The 19,368-nt window shown below is 40.4% G+C and overlaps 1 protein-coding gene across 4 annotated transcripts in view; it reads left to right on the top strand.

Moving 5' to 3' along the window:
- ATP8A1 (ATPase phospholipid transporting 8A1) overlaps window positions 1-19,368 on the top strand; it is a 232,488-nt gene that overhangs the window by 148,704 nt on the left and 64,416 nt on the right. For all 4 annotated transcript variants that reach the window (XM_040238091.1, XM_040238093.1, XM_040238092.1 and 1 more), the window contains one exon: window positions 6,368-6,540. In XM_040238091.1, coding sequence (XP_040094025.1) covers window positions 6,368-6,540 — 173 coding nt within the window. The remainder of the gene's footprint in view (window positions 1-6,367; window positions 6,541-19,368) is intronic.

Genomic DNA, 19,368 nt, shown 5'->3' with positions numbered 1-19,368 from the left:
AACTGTTATATAAATCCCTGAAAGGAATCAGAAAGAAAAGCCAGAAGCTGAAAAGGGCCATTTTTATGCAGGTGCTTTCTGCAACATTACATTTGGGGCCATCAGAAACATAGTTCTTAGGTGGCCTAACATGTTCTTTGCACATCTGGCCTCTGGGTTCCTTAGGCTGTTCCAAGCAGAGTTTTTGCCAGAATGAAAACGACACCTTGCATGCTAGGATACTTTCCAGACAAGTCAGGGCTTTCCGTTTATTTCACTGTAAAATTGTATTCATTGTCTAGGGTGGCCGCTGTGATTTTTATCAAGGATTTCCTTGGCAAAGGTCATGTAAAAGTAATGCAAAAAAAAAATTATCATAAAGCTGCCAGTCTCTGATTTCTTATAAAATTATTTTATTTCATTGGAGGGTATGTTGTGGCTCAGGGTAGACCCTCTCAAAATATTCCAGACTGGCATATCAAATATTTTGAATTAAAGTTACTCTAGAAAAACCATCCAATCCAAGAAAAACATTCTGACCCTCCTGTGTCTTTAGAAAGCAAGAAATAAATCTCCCATTTGGAAGGTAGCCTCTCTGCTCCAGGAGGTAGAGACATCCTTATCACCAGAGATAGGAAATTTAGGGCCAAGAAGGCTGTTTAAACAAAACTTGTTACTTCCTCACTAATTTACTACCAAAGTTTAAACTTCTCTATCTTGTCAAGTCTTTATAAATTTATTGTTTCTTTTTCTAAAAAGCATAAAAGCTGCATGCTTTGGCCACTTATTAGGTCCCATTTCTAGAGACCTCCATATATACTAATTTGAGGGGTTTTCTCCCACGTTAATCTCTCTTGTGCCAATTTAATTATTAAACCAGCCAAAAGAACTCAAGAAAGAGAGAGTGGGAAATTTCCCCTACCGTGTTAGGTATTATATGAACATGTCATCTGTTCAGCCAGGCAATACCCTGAAGATTCACATAGAAATTTATTAGGGCCCTTTGGTCAGAGTTATCTTTTGTGAAAAATTCCACTTGATCTAATTATCTGCCAAGCATCATTCTTTTCTTTTTTTTTCTTTTTCAGGTATGTTTCTTATAAACCAGATACAAGTTGTTTTCTTCTCATCAATCTACTGTTATATAACCTGGCTTGATCACTAAGTAGCTAGTCTAGGTGTTGATTCCATTATATTCATTAGATTATTTATGTTATATAAGATAGAAGGAGATGCTAGATCATAACCATCACTTTGTTCTCCATTTCCTCTGTCATAAAATAAACACACTAACATTTTATTTACTGCTCTAATTAAGAGTAGCCAAGATTACACGGGAGTTTTACGGGGAGCAAAAAACAATCCTCAGAATAATCACACAACAAAGGATTGTAACTTCCCACATGGGATTCTCCAGTTGTTAATAATTTGGTTATTCCTTTTTCACCAAGCTCATATTAATTGTATTTCATCTCTTTATCAAGGGCCTCAGTCCCAAAGAGCCCTAGAGATATAGACAGATAAGCAATTATATATCATGCTGCATTATGTAAATAGAAACAAGTATTTAGAAAGTCTGAAAGTTGGAGGTATTCATCTCACCTGGAGGATTCAAAGAACAGAGATAGAAGGACTTGTCTCCGTTTGTTTATTTGTTCATTGTTTTCAGCATGTAGTCTTAGAGCATGACAGGGGGCGGAAATAAAGATAGAAGGGAGGAACAGAGAAGAGCAAAGTCAGTCTCCCCCACCACCTGACTACCTGGCTCAGGAGTCAGCAAGGATTAGGGAAAGGGAAGTTTTTGAAGTTAAGAGAGGAAAGTTAAGAGAATTCTTTCTTAACTGTAAATGTTTTTAGCTGTAGTATCAAGGGGCAAATTTGGAGTCTGGGGTAGCCTCAGGAAAGAGTGGAATTGGCTAGACCTGGGAGACAGGAGCGATCGATCGGCAGCAATGAGCACCCGTAGAAAAGAGGAGAGCTGGTTAGGGCCTGTCCTCTGGGGGAGGTGATTTTTTCTTTCTTTCTGTGGGGTCGGAACTAAGAGCAGAGACGTGTGGGTGGTGGACTGGATTGTGAGTTGCCAAAGCAGGAAGGCATGGAGGGAGCGCCTAAGGGCCTTGATGAGCAGTTGGCTGGGGGCAGGCCGTTAGCAGGGAGCAGATAGCTGAGTGCTCAAATGCGTGTCCACGTGGGATGCAGTCTGCAGGAGGTGCAGGCAGATCTCACCTTCCCTGCAGCTCCCTCCCGTACTGGATCCCCATCTGGTGAGACGCCTGGACCCCTGCCTGTCTCCCCAAACTGCCTGTGCTTCTGACTCTCCCTGATTATAGCAACAGATGCGCCTTTTCTTTCCGCCCACAAATAGGACTTTGTAGCATAAGGGAGACAGAGCTCTTATTTTGTTGTACTCTGTGGTCTTTTATCCTTTTTCTGAGTTAGCTTTTCATTTATATATTTTCACTTTCACATGTCACTAAGTTTAAATGTTTAAACATTTCCCCCTTCAGTAGCCAAAAAGAAAACAAAGCAACAGCTAATGTAGCAATAAATTTATTTCTAGCTACAGGAGATAAGCTCCAATGCAATATGGCCATAAAGTATGGCTCCTAGGCTTAAGGGAGAAGCAATAAACTTTCATAAATAAAGGAATTTTAAAATACTCCTGGCAGTATAAATAAGGGTCAAATGCAACGTGTAACTGGCAGCAGACAGCCGACGACAGATCTGCTTACAAAAGGAAACTGTAAACTAAAATAAGAAAATGTTTGCAGCTTTTCTGTGGTTGTTACCTTGCACCCGAGGTGGGCTGACTGAAGAATTCACTGTGTGAAGATGTCGACGCACCTTCTGAACTGTGACCTCTAGCGCATCTCCTGACACCTTTCGATTTTGCCGAAGATCTGTGATAATCACCCAGCAAACCCAGGGGTCCTGACGCCACGAATAAGTTCTCAACACATCTTATGGTGTTAGAGAACACCCTGGAAGGAGGGAAGGTTGGGCGCCCAGGACTGTGGCCCTCAGGCCGGTTCATGAGGGAGCTTGCACAACTCAGGAGTTCACTTGCCTTGCAGTCTCACTTTGCAGCTGGTCTGTAGTAAGGAAATTGGAAGCCCTCCTTAGCATACACTTGGTAGCATGGAGTACATCTGGGAGGGTTTGAGAAGGTAAGCTTGGTTTAAGAGCGAGTGGGATATCCTCAGGAGAAAAGAGCGGTCCAGAGTGGGGGTAAAGGAGTCAAGACTGTAAAGAGAGAAGCCAACGAAAGTTAGTTGGGCTTAGGTTTTGGACTTTATCATGTTAGTAGTAAGGTGCATCCCAGGTTTCATTTGTCTTTTCAGATCAAGAGGGACATGGGCAAAAGCTTAAAAAGACACACACAGAGTGGCGGATGGATGGATGGATCAGTCGGTAGATAGGCAGGCAGACAAATAGATTCACAAATACACACACCTGCATTTTAGTGGGCAGTGCTTTGGTTTGAAAGACAGTTGAAGTAATAGGGATTATTCTCTAGAAAATTAAAAAGCATGAAAGAGAAGTCTGACCTCTCTCTCTGTCAGTCTCTCTCTTTCTCTCAAATCAGAAGTGATAATAGAGGGGAAATGGACTGCTGCGAGCAGGGTGAAATCAGTGCTCTCATTGCATAAACATGACTTTTCCTGAGCATCTGTAGTTGCAGGAGCTGTGTTTGTGTCTGGGAACGAGATTAGACATTGTCTGTTCCCTCGAGGATCTAAAGGTCTCGGTAGCATAGAGGGACTTAGACTTGGTAGCACGGAGTGCATCGGGGAGGGTTTGAGAAGGTAAGCTTGGTTTAAGAGAGAGTGGGATATCCTCAGGAGAAGAGAGCGGTCCAGAGCGGGGGTAAAGGAGTCAAGACTGTAAAGAGAGAAGCCAACGAAAGTTAGTTGGGCTTAGGTTTTGGACTTTATCATGTTAGTAGCAAGCTATTGAACAATCTGAGAGCAGAAAGAGGCATGATTCGTGTTTCAAGCTTGTTTTGTGACGAGAAGTCTCTGTTGGCGGTAAAGGCAAGATGAGAGACAGATGATGAGGGCTCGGGGGAGACAACAGAGGGAATGGTCTGGGGATTCCATTTATAATTTGCTATGCCTGGTACTGTTGGTTTTGTTTTTGCTGGATAATGTAGAGAAAGACAAGCTAGCACAGAAATTTAACTCTCAGTTGGGTTTCATCATTTAGTAGCCATGTGTTTGGGGGCAAGGAACTTTAAAGTCTCATGCTTATCATCTGCAGAATGGGGCAATAGTTAGACCTCCTGCATAGGTGTGTAATAAGCGTTAACTGAAGTGTTGTATCTGTGTGCCCTTGGAGTCATGACTGGTGTGTGGTACATGCTAAATGTTCTTTTATTTTCATTTTTTATCAGTGCATTAATTTGCTTGGTTGTTCATTTCTATGGGAGTTTGATTTTAAGACAATCCAGAGTAATCAACTATGGATAGTCATTGGTAAATTTTGCTTGCAGAATTTTACTGACTTTTTTTTTTTTTTTTTGGTCTCATTTTCTTAAATTCTCTTGGGCCAAAAATTTCCAGCAGGAAATAGGAGGGTGAGGTCTGTAAATTAAAACAACTCTTTCACCTCTGATGTAAAGTGTGAACAGAGAATTTTGCAAAGAATGCTGCTATATGGTGGTCCTTCATGTCACTGTGTATAACAAGGAACAGGGGAAGTGTTAAACAAAGTCCCAGTGTTGGGAGGATTGGGCAGTCTTACTTTACAGTACAGCATAGTTCTATTATTTTGATAAACAGATTCTGAAATTCCAGAACAGAGTGTGAACCACATTTGAAATATGAATGCAAAACCACCTTCAGAAATCCTCAATATAAAATTTTAATTACCTCTGCCTTTGCTTCCCTCTTTGTGAAGATAACTCAGATAACTGTACCACAGTCTTAAATTGGAACGATAATTATATCTCCCATGAGTATAACAAAAATTATTCTATAAGTATTATTTTTACTATAGGTATATTTTATTCTATAAATATGGATTTGTTAAATTTGTTATATAAATAACTACAGACTCAGTTACTGTAGCACTCAGAAAAAAAACTCTAATAGGAAGGCAATTGTTTGTTACACCTCCTTGCGCAGTGTGTGTGTCCTGTTTCTTTGTATTGTCAAGGCTTGGGACTTCCCTGGTGATCCAGTGGTTAAGACTCCACGCTTCCAATGCAGGGGACATGGGTTTAAACCCTAACCAGGGAATTAAGATCCACATGCGACAGGGCAATAAATAAATAATTTTTTTAAAATAATAATAATCATGTTTAGGGCTCTATTGAAATAAGCTGTCCCTATTAGGTTATAGGAAGAGGACAGGATTTGGAAAGAAATACGAAGTATCTTAAAACTTTTTGCCTTTGAAGAGCTGGGAAAGCAGTAATTCTTAACAGAGGGAGAGAGATACAACCCCTCTGTACGGCTGAGGTAAACAAAGCCTTCCTTGACACTAAAGGTTTTTATTTTGCCTGAAAGTGAACTCTTCACTGATGGGATGGGTTCTTTTATTGGATCTGCCAAGATTACTAGGGCCACATGTCACCCTCCCCAACTGAAATACAGCATCATGAAATCATGATTGAAATTACAGGTGCCAATTCATGAAGTGGCAAGAGATTATAGATACTGCCCTTCCTCTTCTGAGTTACTGGGAGTTAATTTCAATCGCATTGAATACTTATGCAAGAAAACCCATTAATTGTTTAAATTATATTCTCCAACTTTTCCTCTTGATTCATTTATTGTTCAGTTGCTCAGTCATGTCTGACTCTTTTGCAGCACACCAAGCTTCCCTGTCCATCACCAGCTCCCGGAGCTTGCTCAAACTCATGTCCGTTGAGTCGGTGATGCCATGTCATCCGCTGTCGTCCACTTCTCCTGCCTTCAATCTTTCCCAGCATCAGAGTCTTTTCTAATAAGTGGGCATCAGGTGGCCAAAGTATTGGAGCTTCAGCTACAGCATCAGTCCTTGATTCATAGCTAAGCACTTTTGACTAGTTCAGTGTTGTTGTGCTTTAAGAAGATACTGTACTGAAAATATTTTCACAAGATTTTGATTATGTGGTTGGAATAATGAACAAAGATGGCAGGGGAATGGATGACGTGTAATCTGATCCCAACCCTGGGAGGAACAGGGTATGACTTTAAAGACGTCACTTACTTTTTCTGATAATGTTTGTCCAATATTCTCTGATGGGGCTTTTGTGAGAATCTAATGAATGGAGATATGTAAAAGCAATTTGAAACATAAAAAGCACTAAAAATAACTAAGTGTAGTTGCTGAACAACCTTAAGACTTCTTGAAAGAACAAATGGGAGTGAGTGTTGAGGGCGTTTCTTGTTTAATTTTACAGGGAACACGGGAAACTCTCAGTCGCCACTGCACTACCCTGGGTGATGCTCTTCGGAAGGAGAATGACTTTGCTCTTATAATTGATGGGAAAACCCTCAAATATGCCTTAACTTTTGGAGTAAGGCAGTATTTCCTGGACTTAGCTTTGTCGTGCAAAGCTGTTATTTGCTGCAGGTAAGTTCTCTGGGATTTGTCAGATTTCAGTAAAGAGCAACTAGATCCTGAGCTCTTGATTTTTAACATTCCTTGAAGTTATTTTATCTTGAACTTGTAAATGTCAGTTATTTGTTAATTCATTCATTCAGGACTCAGGGTTCACAAACTGGGATAGCTTTGAGAACATTGTGACCAAGCCATGGACAGGTCTATTTGAAGGATTGTCTGGCAGGAATCCCTCATTGAGCAGAAATGGTGAGGCTCATTCACTGACTTGGAGCTGTGAGAGAATAGATTTAGCTAAGGTGCTATTTTGAAAGTGAGTCCTGATTAGAAGCCCGTCATTAATGATAATTGTTCACAATTTGAATCAGCAGGTTTCTTCCCATTCTGTGTTTAAGACTATCTGCATTTCTGTCTGGGGTTGTCTCTCTAAAGGTTCTATTTTCTACACTTATATCTTTGATTCTGTGAGTTGGACTTATTTGTGGGGAAATCATGGTGGGAGGCATCAAGTCATTTTCCAAATAGCCAAGCATTTTTCTGAAGGCTATTTATTGACCGTACAATCTTCTGCCCTCTAATTTGTAATATTGCATATATCCTAAGTTAAAGTCTGTTTTGAGTTATCAAGGCCTACTCCATAGAATTGTGCTTCTGTGAACTGTTTAGCTCCAGTGCTTCCTGAACTTTTGGCAAAGAACCTCTCTCATGTCTTCGTAAAATGTAAAGTAAATCTATGCCCATGTGCAGTCTCTTCCCTTCTGGTTACCGTGAAATGCAAAGATTTTCCTCTTTGGGACCCACTTGCTGAGTCTAACCAGCTGGTCAGACTAGGTCTAGGGTAGCAGTTTCTCAAGTTGCTTTCTTTTAATGGAAGAGGAAATGTTCACAAGACTTCTAAAGAATTTCTCAGAATCTGTGCTCTTAACATTATCTTGAAAACTGTACTATTGGCCTTTAGTTTTCTTTTAAAATATATTTATTAATAAAAGAGTCTTCTGCTTTGAAACTTTTCTTTTTGGTCCAGGCTTTACTTGTTTCTTTATTTAAATATCCTATATATGTTATTGTCACCAAACTTATAGATCGCCATGCCTTATAGATATTTCCTAAATTTCAGCGGGGTTTTTTTTGTGAAATATAGTTTAACTCATACTTAATAAGTTTCCCTGATAAGTATCATTTCAGCCCATAAAATTATACTCAGAGCATTAAGAGTTGCTTATTATTCCTGTTGTTGTGCTCAGTTGCTCAGTTCAGTTCAGTCGCTCAGTCATGTCCGACTCTTTGCGACCCCATGAATCACAGCATGCCAGGCCTCCTTGTCCATCACCAGCTCCCGGAGTTCATGTCCATCGAGTCAGTGATGCCATCCAGCCATCTCATCTTCTGTCGTCCCCTTCTCCTTCTGCCCCCAATCCCTCCCAGCATCAGGGTCTTTTCCAATGAGTCAACTCTTCTCATGAGGTGGCCGAAGTATTGGAGTTTTGCTAAGTCATGTCCAACTCTGCGACCCCATGGCCCCCCAGGCTCCTCTGTCCATGGAATTTTCCAGGCAAGAATACTAGAGCAAGTTGCCATTTCCTCCTCCAGAGAGGATCTTCCCAGCCAAGGGATCAAACCCGAGTCTCCCTAGTCTCCAGCATTAACAGGCGGATTCTTTACCATTTAGCCACCTGGGAAGCCTTTATTATTCCTAGAAATCTAATTATATCAGTCATGTAATTTTTCTTGTCTATGGCATGTATTAATAAATATTATTTATTACTCTAAAGCTTTAGGCAATATTGATTTAGGTATTTAATATTAGTAATAATCAGATTCAGCTTAACCATGAAGAAAAAATATAGAAATTATTTTATCTTGCCTGTCTCATTTTAAAGCATGAGGATACTCATGATTTCTTAAATCTGCTTTTCCAGTGACTTTTCTTGGTTCCTTGCCGATCTCTTGACCAAGTCTCAGTAATGTTCAACTCTGACACTCTCCCATCAGGATAATTTTGTTCCAAACTTGGTTGTTTAATCACTTTCATTAATAGGATCACAAGGATCAACAAAAGATTTGCTCAAAAACATATTAAGTGATGTGGCTGTTGGCTTCTGTTCAGAAACAGAACACAGAGCTATTTAGATAAAAGGACCAGTTCCCTTGAGCCGGCATTCATTGTGTGCCTACTGTGTGCTGGGCGGGGATGCTACACACACAAGGATGCATAAGACATCCTGCCTGCTCTCCTTCGTGTTTGTGTCTGCCTTTTGTTTTAAACAGACTCACAATCGGTTTGAAAGATGTGGGAGGCCAGTTTCATGGCAGCTGAGCCTCATTCCTAGAGTATTGCTTAACTCGGCACCTCCCACCATTCTTCAAAAAGTCGAACCACAAAATTAAACAATAGCAGAGGGAGAGAAAAACTAGAAAGCAGAATCAAGGGAGGAAAAAAAAAATATGTTCTGTGCTTGTGAAATTCCCTCCTGAGATCCTTATTCTGAAAGCTCACAAGTCGCAGGGACCCTCAGGGCTCCTCCAGGTCCCAGGCCCCCTGGGAGGGACTCGCACTCTGCACTGAACGGGCAGCTCAGCTCTGACACTGAACTTATAAAGATGTGTGTGGCCCCTTCCTCTCTCCGTCCTGGTTTATGCATGCTGGAGGACTGTGAAGGTCCCTAGGCAGACACTAAGAGTTTTATGTAGAGTTTTAGGGGACTTTTTAAAAGTAAAATCGCTTTCCTCTGCTTTTTTCTTCTCATTACCATCATATTCTGTCTTTTCCCATAAGGACTGTGGTTCAGCTTCCCTTCTGGCTTTGAGAATTCTTCTAAGCCCGTAATTATCAATACATCAGTGCCACTGCCCAATCTATGTCGGCGCACCTCCTTGGCCTGGTGCCTCTTGGCATTTAAACTGTGGGTACAGACCATCTTCTTGTTATATCGCTTACTGACCTTAAAGCATCCTTTCCGTGAGGATTCCTCACTGGGAGGAGTAGTAGGTGGGCAGTTCTATAGATCCTTCTTTGAAATTGAATGCATGCATTCTGGCTTCTGGTTTCTCAGATGATTGTAATCTCCTTGCCTCAGGAAATTCTCTATTTCACTCCATTATAAGAAACCCTCCACATAAATACTGAATATCATTTCAAAATACAGTGGGCCACTGTTTCCCAAATTCGTTTACGTTCATGATGGCTTTCTGGGTTTTCCCCTTAAACTACTTTACAGTTTATTTCTTTTTAGTCCACAGGTGAAGATAATTCAGAATCTGCTCTTCCTCTGCCATCTTCTCTTTGCTAGAGTGGAATAAGGGGAAAGCCTCCCTTAATGGATAATGAGGCTCTGGCCATTAGTTCCATCTTCAGGATTACATCAGCCTCTTTCTTCCCTGACATTATCAGCATGAAGGGCAAGAGGCAGTTTTTAGTGTTTGCCTAATTGACACAGTTATAAAGATGAGCATTTTCCCTGAAGAGTCTACAGCTGAATTGAAAGAAACAGTTGTTCTCTGTCAGCTGTCATTACATCTCTTACTCACCATCATTTTCTAAAGGGAATACTCGGAGACAGGAATAATCCCCTGGCCCCCAAATTATTCAGGGCTTTGGAGTACTGGTTTTGGTTTACAGAATGAAGTTGCATGTTATACATCAGATAATTTTTTCAATTATGGAAAACCCAAGAAGTACAATAAAATCTGTTTTTATCAGTCTACCAAGTACTGTATTTTCCTAGATGCCACGTGCAGTTTTTGCTTTTACCTCTGTGCAGATTTACCATATAACCTGAGTAGTTCAATAGGAAATGTGCATCTTATGCTAAGGTAAGTTTTCCTGGTTATAAACTACTCCTCTTGTGGTCCTTCCCTTCTGTTCCCTACATTGATTTTTTTTCCATTCAGTGTGATCATAGATACTTTTGAAGAACAAATGAAAAGTCTGTACCAATTTTACACAAACATGTAAAATTGAATTTGCCATGTTAGAGATTTCACAGGCTCCCTGGAACTCCTTGGATAGGTAGAGGGGAAAAGCCTGCTCCAAGACTCATGGAGATGTGTGTACACAGCTAAAGGCAAGAGGTATTCTGCAAACTAACTGTACCAGGTAATAATTTCTCATCTCAGTGACCAATATTTTATGCCCTACGGTCTTACAGCTTGTATAGTTGGGGATTCATGAAATACTTATTCCAACTTTACCTCTCTGGCACTTTGGATACCTGATGGAACCTCCCTCTGGTTTTGTAACTTGTAAAATGGAGAGCTTGCCATATAGCAGTGAAGTCTTCCAGGGAGCCTAGATGTCTGCAGCAGTTAAGATTGGAGCTTCTCTGGCATAGAAAGGTGTGAAGCCATGCACACGTGCTCCCTTCCTGGATCAGCTCCTTCCAAGGTGAAAGCCACTGAGCCAGGTGACTTCTCGCCCCGTCAGATTTTGGATGAACCCTACCTCTGTTGGCCACTTCTACGCTAGGAAGAATCTGTCTCCTGCTTGAACTGCTTAATTCAGGGAAGCATCTGGTCAACCTCTTTTAATATCCCCTCCAGAAGAGAGTGGGAATGTTGCAGTGGAGTTATTGCTGTGTGTTAAATGGCATGTGGTTTCTGAGATCCTCGTCAGTTCACATAAGTCAGCCTTTCAAAGAATCTTACATTTTTTCTGTAGTTGTCAGTTTAGTTTAAACATATTTTGAAACTTATGTTCTGTGACAGTTGGTTGAAAATTGGCCTAGAGCCTCCAAGCTTTTAGACTGTCTAGTAATCACCGTTCTCCTACATAATTTATGTACTCATGTCTTCTGAGAAGCAGAAGTTAAATTGAAGTAAGCATTTTTCCCTACTTGCAACATGTCTAATCAAAGTTTAACCCCCTTTTAGGCCATTTTCCCCATCGTGCATAAAAAAACACTTGACTTCAGTGAGTGTCGTCACTCGGGAGTGGCATTCCAGGCAAAACCTTTCACCTTAGTCTGATCAAAGGGCCCTCCAAGAAGAGGTCTAAAGGGACACCTTGAATACTTTTTGTCATTGCTTGAGTATGTTAAGTAAAGGGTCAAGACAGATCTGCTTCTCGAATCTTTGGGGATTGTCTTAAACTTTAAGGATTTCTCTAAATAAATGTTCTACTTAAAGGGTAGCCATAAAGCACAAATGAAGCTACTAAATGCTCAACAGACATTCCTTTAAAGAAAGAAGTTTGTGAACACGTTGAATGCCAAGCAGATGTCTGGCTTTGAGAAGACTTACAAATTCTTAATGAATGTCAACCCTATATTTGCTTCCAAGGAAATATGAATAAATGTTGGAAATGTTGAGAGAAAATTTCTTTCATACATGGCTAAAAGAGGACACACTGAATAAATTTTATAACTTCATAACTGCATATATTTTGCTTTAATATAATAATATTATCATAATATTATCATCTCATTTGCTTTTCTACCTCTACTGAGTAATGTTAAAGGAACTACATGGCCATATTACAACCTGGTAGCCTTATAATGTATGTCATCAGAGAAGTCCATATGAAATGGTAAAATTTCTAAAAATTTATGAGAAATCTAAGTGCTATAGCATCCCACTGTAATACAGCATTATTCATAGTTTTAGATGTGACTCAATTTACTCAAACCACCAACACCAATATACATACATAAACACACAGTGATTAGAACCACAGGTTGTATAATTCTGATAAAACAGAGTTACACTGTCCTGGAAGGTACATCAAGCATAAGTGTAAAGTTCAATGAATTTTTACAAAGTGAACATACTCCCATGTCAATAACCCAAACATAACCCACACCCCGGATGACCTTTCATGCTACCTTTATTTTATTAGCCTTCCAAGGATAACTGCTATCTTGATTTCTGTCACCATCCCTCTTAAGTTATATCTTGCTCATTTCAGTCTCTCTGTTTTATATCTTGTTTACTTGGAATAAATGTATGTCTTCCATAACTATATTCAAATTCTTTTTTCTGTTGAGCAGTTTTAAGTACAGAGCTCTGAGGCCTTCCACTAAAGGCCTCCCTAAAGCTTTGCATCAGTCAGTAAATCAGTACTCTAACGTGTTCTTCGGTCAAATACAGATCCACCAAAGAGATGACTTGCAGTTCTCCTTCAGTTCTACCATGGGAGAATGAAAGGATTTCATTTTCCAGTTTACGAAGGACATGATATATGGAACCTACGGCATTTCTCTGTTCTGTCAAACTAGTGATCGCACCAAGTGGGGCAGTTAGTTTGATTTAACTGGTTCTCCTTGAACCTTTGATGGATTCTAGTGATTACCTTTTTGGTAATAAGTGAACTCCGAGAGTTGGTGGTGGACAGGGAGGCCTGGCGTGCTGCAATTCATGGGGTTGCAAAGAGTCGGACATGACTGAGCTGAGGAACTAAACTGAACTGAATAAGCCTATGTGAGTGATCCCCACTTAGGGCAGGTTAAAGGTTTGGTGTTTCGAGCCAGACTGGGTTCCAGGAGCCAAGATCAGGTAGAATAGTAAGTAGGTCGTGGCAGTCTAGAAGCTGTGGGGCATGGAGTGAACATAAAAGAGAAACAGCATCCTACTGGAAAACAAAGGCATGTTGCCAAGCATTGAGCAGTGAGAGAAGAAAGACGTGAACGTACAATGGACTTTTTATTGAAGCATGAAAGATGAGATGGTTCCAGGTAGCATTTTCCAGAAGGCAATATTTTATGGAGCAAAAGTGGGCAAACTTTTTCTGTAAAGAGCCAGATAGTATTTTAGGCTTTGCTGGCCATGCAGTCTCTGTCACAACAACTTAACTCTGACACTGTAGCTTGGGAGGAACTCTAAATAATATGTAAATGAATGGGTGTGACTATATTCTCTCAAGAATTTAAGCAAAAATAGGATGCTGCCTGGATTTGACCCTGGGACCATAGTCAGCCAGCTCTGTAGGGGGTGTCTGTGGCTCATAAATGAACAGTAGAGGGAGTTGATTCTGACAGAAATTTTCCTGTAATTTTGATGGAATTCACCCCAGACTCCCTAGTCTGTAATTTATAGGCTCGCTCTTTTCTTGAAAGCTGAGACGTTGCCCATCTCTCCTCACCTGGCTTGTTTCCCTTCCTCCCTGATTCCTCAAAAATGACTGGTGTTCTTTCTGTGGTGACAGCTGTACCACATTCTGTGGTGACAGTCTGGCATCTCCATTCAGTCTCTCCATGTGTTTGGATTGAAGCAAACCCCTTAAAAACTGGGTATGTCCTGACGTCAGTCTGTTTCAAAATGAAGTGTAAATGACAAGAGATATATGAAGAACCCAGGGCTGGGACTTCCCTGGTGGTACATTGGTTAAGAATCTGCCTGCCAGTGCACGGGACACAGGTTCAACCCCTGGCCTGGGAAGGTTTCACACGCCGCAGAGCAACTAGGCTCATGCGTGGCAACTGCCGAAGCCTGCACGCCCTAGAGCCCGTGCTCTGCAACTGGAGAGCAGTCCATACTCCCTGCAACTAGAAAAGAGCCGCACGCTGCAACGAAGACACAGCACAGCTAAAAGCATGAAGAAAGAAATGAAAGAACCCAGGACACCAAACGTGCATCCTGCTCTGTCCCCTCAGGGCCCTCCCTCTTTTAAGGAAAACTGCCAGCAAGGTGCTGAAAGGAAAGAGCAACAAAGGAATCAGGCTGAATTCCTTCCCACCTTCTCCCTAAGCTAGAAGCATCATAGAGCCTTAAACTAAAGGAAGTTCTCTTGGATCTTTATATATTACTTAAGTGTTTGCCCTGCATTCCCAGTCACTTTTCACTCCTCTTTACACAAGCATTTGCATTTAATATGTTCCTATCTATCTGTGATACTTTATTTGTGTATCTGTGTAGCTATGAACGGAGAAGGCAATGGCAACCCACTCCAGTGTTCTTGCCTGGAGAATCCCAGGGACGGGGGAGCCTGGTGGGCTGCCGTCTCTGGGGTCGCACCGAGTCAGACACGACTGAAATGACTTAGCAGCAGCAGCAGTAGCTATGAAAAATATATAATATTATTATATGTGATTTGAATTGAAGAATAGACACTTATTTATAATGACATCCCAGCATAAATTTTTTACCTTTTCTATTTTTCTACATGTTTCCAAGACCTTTTCATTTACCATATGTTGAACAAGTTTATTTTTTCGCACCACTGCTAACTATTGTTCTAATGTATATACACCATTTTATCTGTTCCCGTAGTGATCACCACGTGGGCTGCCCCAAAATCTTTGCTAACATGGAAAGTGCTGAAATGAATACCCAATGTATGAACCCACACAGTGGGATATAGCTTAATACCTAGCAATGGGAATGTTTGGCTGTGATATCGGTTCAGTCAGAATTGTCTCATTGCTCCAAAACAGCCATACTAGTGTATACTCCCAGTCCATGCAGGAAGGCTGCTATTTCCCTACCTTAACACCAACACTTGGCATTCCTTATTTTATAACTTTGCCAATTTGATGTTTGAAAAGTAGCACTTTGTCTCAATTTTTGTTTCTGTGATTGCTAGGGAGATTGAGTAGCTCTTTATTTAACTATTTACCTCTCTGGATTTCTGCTTTTGAAGTGAATTCATTCTTTCTTTTTTTCTTCATTCAAGGAATGTTTTCAAAGAACCCATTATGTGCCAGACACCTTTATATGTGCTATAAACAGAGCATTGAATGACAGAAGAAAAAAAAAATGCTCCCTGCCTTCACATTATAGCTGTTACTCAATAAAATAAATACACATATGCATATTCAAAAGGCAATAACTACTGTGTGTCTGTAAATGGTAATGATTTATTATATATTAGACATAAAGTCAGTGATTCTACTTGCTGTGAAGAAAAATAACACATTGAAAAAGGGTGTGTGTGTGTGTGTGTGTGTGTTAGTCGCTCAGTCGTGTTCGACTCTTTGTGACCCCATGGACTATAGCCCACCAGGCTCCTCTGTCCATGGAAATCTCCAGGCAAGAATACTGGAGAGGGTTGCTATTTCCTTCTCCCGTTGAAGAAGGTTTTTTTTCTGTGTTTCCTATATTTCTTTCTGCTTTCATATAAGAATTGTTTCTGTGTTCTGGGTATTGATTCTTTGTTGAGTCTAGATATGGCAGATATCTTCTAATCTGGCTCCCTCTTTCTACAGTCTGTGGTACTCTTCCTTGAGCATAAATAATTGACCCTGAGACAGTCTAATTCCGTTAGCTTTTCCCTTTATGATTTGTGCTTTGAGATAGTAAGAACTTTCCAATTACAAAGATATTCTCCTACATTGCCTTCTGTTAACTTGACACATTTATGTTTTTTGGATAGGTCTTTAAGCTTATTTTTAATGTATATTTGTGGTGTGAAGGAGAAGGGATCCAATATTATTCATTTCTACATAGGAAACAAATTCTCCCAATACCCAGTACTGAACAGTCTTGGGTTCCGTCCTAATACCGAACAGTCCATCCTTTTCCTTCTATTTATAATGCCATATGATCTGGAACTCAAGCTCTGGAGCCAAACTTTCCAGGGTTCAAGTTTAGGCTCCACCTCTTATTAGCTAAATAACACACTGCTTCACCTCTCTGGTTCAGTTTTCTGTATCTTTGAAACAGAGATAAAGAGGGAGAGGGTATATGGATACATATAACTGATTCACTTTGTCACGCAGCAGGAACTAACACAACATTGTAAAGCAATCAAACTCCAATAAAATAACAAAAAAGAAATAGAGATAAAATAATTGTTCTTATAGATTTGTGAGGAATAAATATGTTAATATATATACTTAGTGCATTGGTATCTATTATTAAAATTGTTTCTGTTAGAAATCCTATCAAATTTACTTTTATATCATTTCTGATAAGAATATAAAGATTTTTCTCTGAGTGGTATGGACTCTTCTGTGCCCTAAATTCTATACTGATATTAAAGTTGCTAACCTGGCCTTCTTTTGTTTCATACGGCCTTGTCTTTTTTTCCCTCTAAATCCTCCATCTTTCTGTATAATGTAGTGGCTAAGGTTGCTGTCCTGTCTAAATTTACACTGCTTAGTGCTCAAAATTCTCTAAGCCAGGCTTAAGTAATACGTGAACCGTGAACTTCCAGATTTTCAGGCTGGTTTTTGGAAAAGCAGAGGAACCAGAGATCAAATTGCCAACCTCCACTGGATCATCAAAAACACAAGAGAGTTCCAGAAAAACATCTATTTCTGCTTTATTGACTATGCCAAAGCCTTTGACTGTGTGGATCACAATAAACTGTGGAAAATTCTTCAAGAGATGGGAATACCAGACCACCTGACCTGCCTCTTGAGAAATCTGTATGCAGGTCAGGAAGCAACAGTTCGAACTGGACATGGAACAACAGACTGGTTCCAAATAGGAAAAGGAGTATGTGAAGGCTGATTTAACTTCTGTGCAGAGTACATCATGAGAAACGCTGGGCTGGAAGAAGCACAAGCTGGAATCAAGATTGCCAGGAGAAATATCAGTAACTTCAGAATGCAGATGACACCACCCTTATGGCAGAAAGTGAAGAGGAACTAAAAAGCCTCTTGATGTAAGTGAAAGAGGAGAGTGAAAAAGTTGGCTTAAAGCTCAACATTCAGAAAACGAAGATCATGGCATCTGGTCCCATCACTTCATGGCAAATAGATGGGGAAACAGTGGAAACAGTGGCTGACTTTATTTTTCTGGGCTCCAAAATCACTGCAGATGGTGACTGCAGCCATGAAATGAAAAGACGCTTACTCCTTGGAAGGAAAGTTATGACCAACCTAGATAGCATATTCAAAAGCAGAGACATTACGGACTCAACAAAGGTCCATCTAGTCAAGGCTATGATTTTTCCAGTGGTCATGTGTGGATGTGAGAGTTGGACTATAAAGAAAGCCGAGCACCAAAGAATTGATGCTTTTGAACTGTGGTATTGGAGAAGACTCTTGAGAGTCCATTGGACTGCAAGGAGATCCAACCAGTCCATCCTAAAGGAGGTCAGTCCTGGGTATTCATTGGAAGGACTGATGTTGAAGCTGAAATTCCAGTACTTTGGCCACCTGATATGAAGAGCTGACTCATTTGAAAAGACCCTGATGCTGGGAAAGATTAAGGACAGGAGGATAAGGGGACAACAGATGATGAGATGGTTGGGTGGCATCACCGACTCAATGGACATGGGTTTGGGTGGACTCCGGGAGTTGGTGATGGACAGGGAAGCCTAGCGTGCTGTGGTTCATGGGGTCACAAAGAGTCGGATGTGACTGAGCGACTGAACTGAACTGAGTGTTGAACTCTGGCTTTACCACTTACTTGCTATTTTTTCTCAAGCTATGTAAATCTCTCTGTGCCTGAGCGCCCTCATTTGTAAACTAGCAATACTAGTAACCTATCTCATATAGTGTTCTTCTGAGAATCGAAAAAATTAAAACAAGTAAAGAGTTCAAAACATAGTGAGCAAATAAATGTTATCTTATGTTAGCTGTTATTATGAAGTGTATCTCTTTTAGACACCATATTGCTGAGTCTTTTTATTTTAATAATGGGAGAATCTCTGTCTTTTAACACATTGTTGACTGGGGGATTTTTGTAGAAACTAAACCTGTGGCCATCAATTAGTTATGTAAGTGAATACTGAAAGCTCTCCAGTCAATAACATTTGGGTAACAAAAGATATATTAATTGCCATGGCAAATAAAAGGGAAAAAGGTGGTGACTGATTTCCTCTTCTTGGGCTCTGAAATCACTGCAGATGGTGACTACAGCCATGGCATCAGAAGATGATTGCTTCTTGGCAGGAAAGCGATGACAAACCTAGACAGTGTATTGAAAAGCAGAGACATCACTCTGCCAACAAAGGTCTGTATAGTCAAGGCTGTGATCTTCCCAGTGATCATGTACAGTTGTGAGAGCCGGACCATAAAGAAGGCAGAGTGCCAAAGAATTGATGCCTTTGAACTGTGATGCTGGAGAAGACTCCTAAGAGTTCCTTGGACTGCAAGGAGATCCAACCAGTCAAGCTTAAAGAAAATCATCCCTGAATCTTAAAAGAATCAACAACAACAAAATAAGATATATTGATACATCTCTGGTCAATAAGTTGTCAATCAGTGAATTTAACCCATTTATATGTATATTTATTGCCATATTCAGCCTTATTCTTTAGTCTTATTTTGTGTTTTCCATTTATTATGCTTTTTATTTCTTTATTCTCCCCATAACTTCCACTGTGTGAAACAGATTTTCATTGTTGTTGTTCAGTCACTAAGTTGTTTCTGACTCTTTGTGAGCCCGTGGACTTCAGCACGCCAGGCTTCCCTGTCCTCCACTATCTCCCAGAATTTGTTCAAAGTCATGTCCATTGAGTCAGTGATGCAAACCAACCATCTCATCCTCTGTTGTCCTCATTTCCTCCTGCCTTCAGTCTTTCCTAGTGGCAACATCTTTTCTAGTGAGTTGGGTCTTTGCATCAGGTAGCCAACATATTGGAGCTTCAGTTTCAGCATCAATCCTCCCAGTGAATATTCATGGTTGATTTCCTTTAGGATTGACTGGTTTGATCTCCTTGGGACTCTTTGGAGTCTTCTCCAGCACCACAGTTCGAAACCATCAATTCTTTGGCACTCAGCCTTCTTTATGGTCCAGTTTTACATCCGTACATGACTACTGGCAAAACCATAGCTTTGACTATGTGGACCTTTATCAGCAAAGTGATGTCTCTTCTTTTTAATACTCTGTCTGGATTTATTATAGCTTTTCTTTCAAGGAACAAGTTTCTTTTAATTACATGGCTGCAGTCACTGTCTGCAGTGATTTTGGAGCCCAAGAAAATAAAATCTGTCACTGTTTTCACTTTTACTCCAT

This window comes from Oryx dammah, unplaced genomic scaffold (genome assembly GCF_014754425.2).
Source record: "Oryx dammah isolate SB20612 unplaced genomic scaffold, SCBI_Odam_1.1 HiC_scaffold_3, whole genome shotgun sequence".
Classification (NCBI taxonomy): domain Eukaryota; kingdom Metazoa; phylum Chordata; class Mammalia; order Artiodactyla; family Bovidae; genus Oryx; species Oryx dammah.
This window is presented reverse-complemented; position numbering and strand designations above follow the sequence as displayed.